Below are 2,326 nucleotides of genomic sequence, written 5' to 3'. Positions count from 1 at the left end.
TCTTACACTTTCCATTTCCGGACGTTGCAGCGGAGGAAGTGAGTTATCCGGTTCCTGAAAAAGGCTAAAAATTGACAGAGAAATGAGATGAGGCTCGTCTGAGACGCTGCCGTGGTTGGTTTTTCGTCAAATCTCTAGTTTTTCGTAGGGTTTCGTATGTTCCCCGAGAGTAGCGGTTGTGTGTCTGGAAGATCGGAGAGATGAGAATATTGGCTGATCGTCCGGTGGATGCATTAATTGCGGTTTCTGTCCTGAATGTTTGATCGCAGCTTCGGTTTCACGTCGCCCTCCTCGTTTTAATGTTTTAGAGCTTTTTCTAGTTTAGGTATTCTGTTGAAAACTGCAGTTCGGGGGCTGTGTTGCTCACTACCTACCGATTAATCTTGTGTTTTTACTGGTTAGAACCGATTGGACCATTCGAGTAAGGTTTTTGATCGATGCTCTGGTCTGGTGGCATTGTTTTGGCAATCATTTAGAGCATATTTTAGCGGCCTTTTGGTCTTTGTACCGTCTTTCAGTCGTTTCCTTTGTCATGCCGTTCCCTATGAAGATCCAGCCTATTGATTCCTTTGTTCCGGCTACGAATGATCCGGCTAAGCCTGTGGCGAAATCTCGGTTCAAGAGGCTGTTTGAGCGACAGTTTCCGAGCGTCTTGAGGATCTCGTCGACGGAGAAGCTTGCTGGTGCCGGTGGAGATCAAAATTCTGGCAAAGACGTCGGAAGCGATTCTGAGCCGAATTCTGTGTGCTTGGCGAATTTAGTCCAGAATTTCATCGAAGAAAGCAGTGAGAAGCCGAACGCCAAGTGTGGGAGGAACCGCTGTAACTGCTTCAATGGCAACTGCACAGAAAGTTCCGACGAGGATTTTGAATTCTCCGGAGGCAACACCGATTATTCGATTGCCGCTGAGCTACTCAAGGTATTGGCTTGATACAAATCGGTGTACAGAGAATTTTTAGAACTCGTAGCAAAAAAAAAAAAAATTATTTCTTGAAATTTTTGCTTATTCGGATATTTTTATTTTGTAGAATTTGGTTCCTTGCGCGAGCACGACGGAACGAAATTTGTTAGCCGATACCGCGAAGATCGTGGAGAAGAGCAAGGTAGGAAAGCGAAAAGAAGATCGCAGGAAGATTGTCACCGAAGGTCTTACAATTCTTGGATACGATGCATCCGTTTGCAAATCTCGCTGGGAAAAACCCGCTTCATTTCCAGCTGGTATTGATTCGTTTGCTCTGTTTAAACAGTCTAAATTAGCTTCCTTTTGTGGAGTAATGGCTGAAAAATTCACTTTCTTCTCCTTTTAATTTACAGGCGAATACGAGTATATTGATGTTATTGTCGACGGAGAGCGATTCCTCATCGACGTGGACTTCAAATCGGAGTTCAAAATTGCACGATCGACCAAGAATTATAGAGCGGTATTACAATCGCTACCGTCGATTTTCGTCGGAAAACCCGATCGGCTCCAGCAGATCGTGGCCATCGTCTCGGAGGCTGCGAAACAGAGCCTGAAGAAGAAAGGCCTGCATTTGCCGCCGTGGCGGAAGACCGAGTACATGCGCGCCAAATGGCTATCGCCTTACCAACGAGTCACAATTAAATCCACCAACGGAAACCAAAACCAAAACGAGAATGAAACATGTCTCATCACGACCGGCAATTTCGCCGGCGAATTCAAGCTGTGTTTCAGCGAGAAGAAATCGGAGTCCGGCGATTTTGTCCCGCCGCCGCCGGAAAACTCCAGCCAGGGTGGAGAGGAGAAGATCACCGTCGTCGTCTCCCAATGGCAGCCTCCGGCTATCAAACCGAAAGTTCCAAAGAAAGGAGCCAACGTCGTCACCGGTTTAGCCTCCATTCTCCGAGAGAAACCCTGAATTTTCTTTTTTTTTAATATATATGAGAAAATCAAACACTTCGAACGACCTCTAATCAGGGTTCCCTACCCTTTTTCAAGTGAAGAGTCTGTAAGAAACAAACCTCATCTTTCCCACTCGTCTCTACCATTAATAATATTCAAAGCTCTTCTAGTGTTATCAGTCTTTCTTCTGCTCTTCCTTTTCTCATTCTCTCACAAATTCTAATTAATCGAAACAGCTAATCGAGTACAAAAAAGATTTGAGTTGAAAGCCAAGAAAGCAGGCCCGAGGACACGATCCTCCATTAAAAGTCCAGTCGTTGAAGTTCGTGAACCCTGATCTTTTCTCTCGTTGCAATCAATCTCAAAAGCAGTTTCTGCAATTATTTTACTAAAACTAGACCAAAATTTCTTCATTTCGAAGCTTTCCCAAGTTCCAAGTGGAGTTCTCTTCTCCGACGCACAGCA

The 2,326-nt window shown here is 44.9% G+C and overlaps 1 protein-coding gene across 1 annotated transcript; it reads left to right on the top strand.

Annotated features, from left to right (window-relative positions):
- Positions 1–2,039, top strand: LOC137948100 (uncharacterized). Its single transcript, XM_068794045.1, has 3 exons — positions 1–919; positions 1,029–1,218; positions 1,315–2,039. Exons 1-3 carry the CDS (start codon positions 533–535, stop codon positions 1,875–1,877), a joined length of 1,140 nt encoding a protein of 379 aa, XP_068650146.1. The 5' UTR covers positions 1–532; the 3' UTR covers positions 1,878–2,039.
- The last annotated feature ends 287 nt before the right edge of the window (positions 2,040–2,326 follow it).

Source organism: Aristolochia californica, unplaced genomic scaffold (genome assembly GCF_029961685.1).
Source record: "Aristolochia californica isolate CCGP_79_NKW_82.1479 unplaced genomic scaffold, dmAriCali1.0.hap1 SCAF_13, whole genome shotgun sequence".
Classification (NCBI taxonomy): domain Eukaryota; kingdom Viridiplantae; phylum Streptophyta; class Magnoliopsida; order Piperales; family Aristolochiaceae; genus Aristolochia; species Aristolochia californica.
This window is presented reverse-complemented; position numbering and strand designations above follow the sequence as displayed.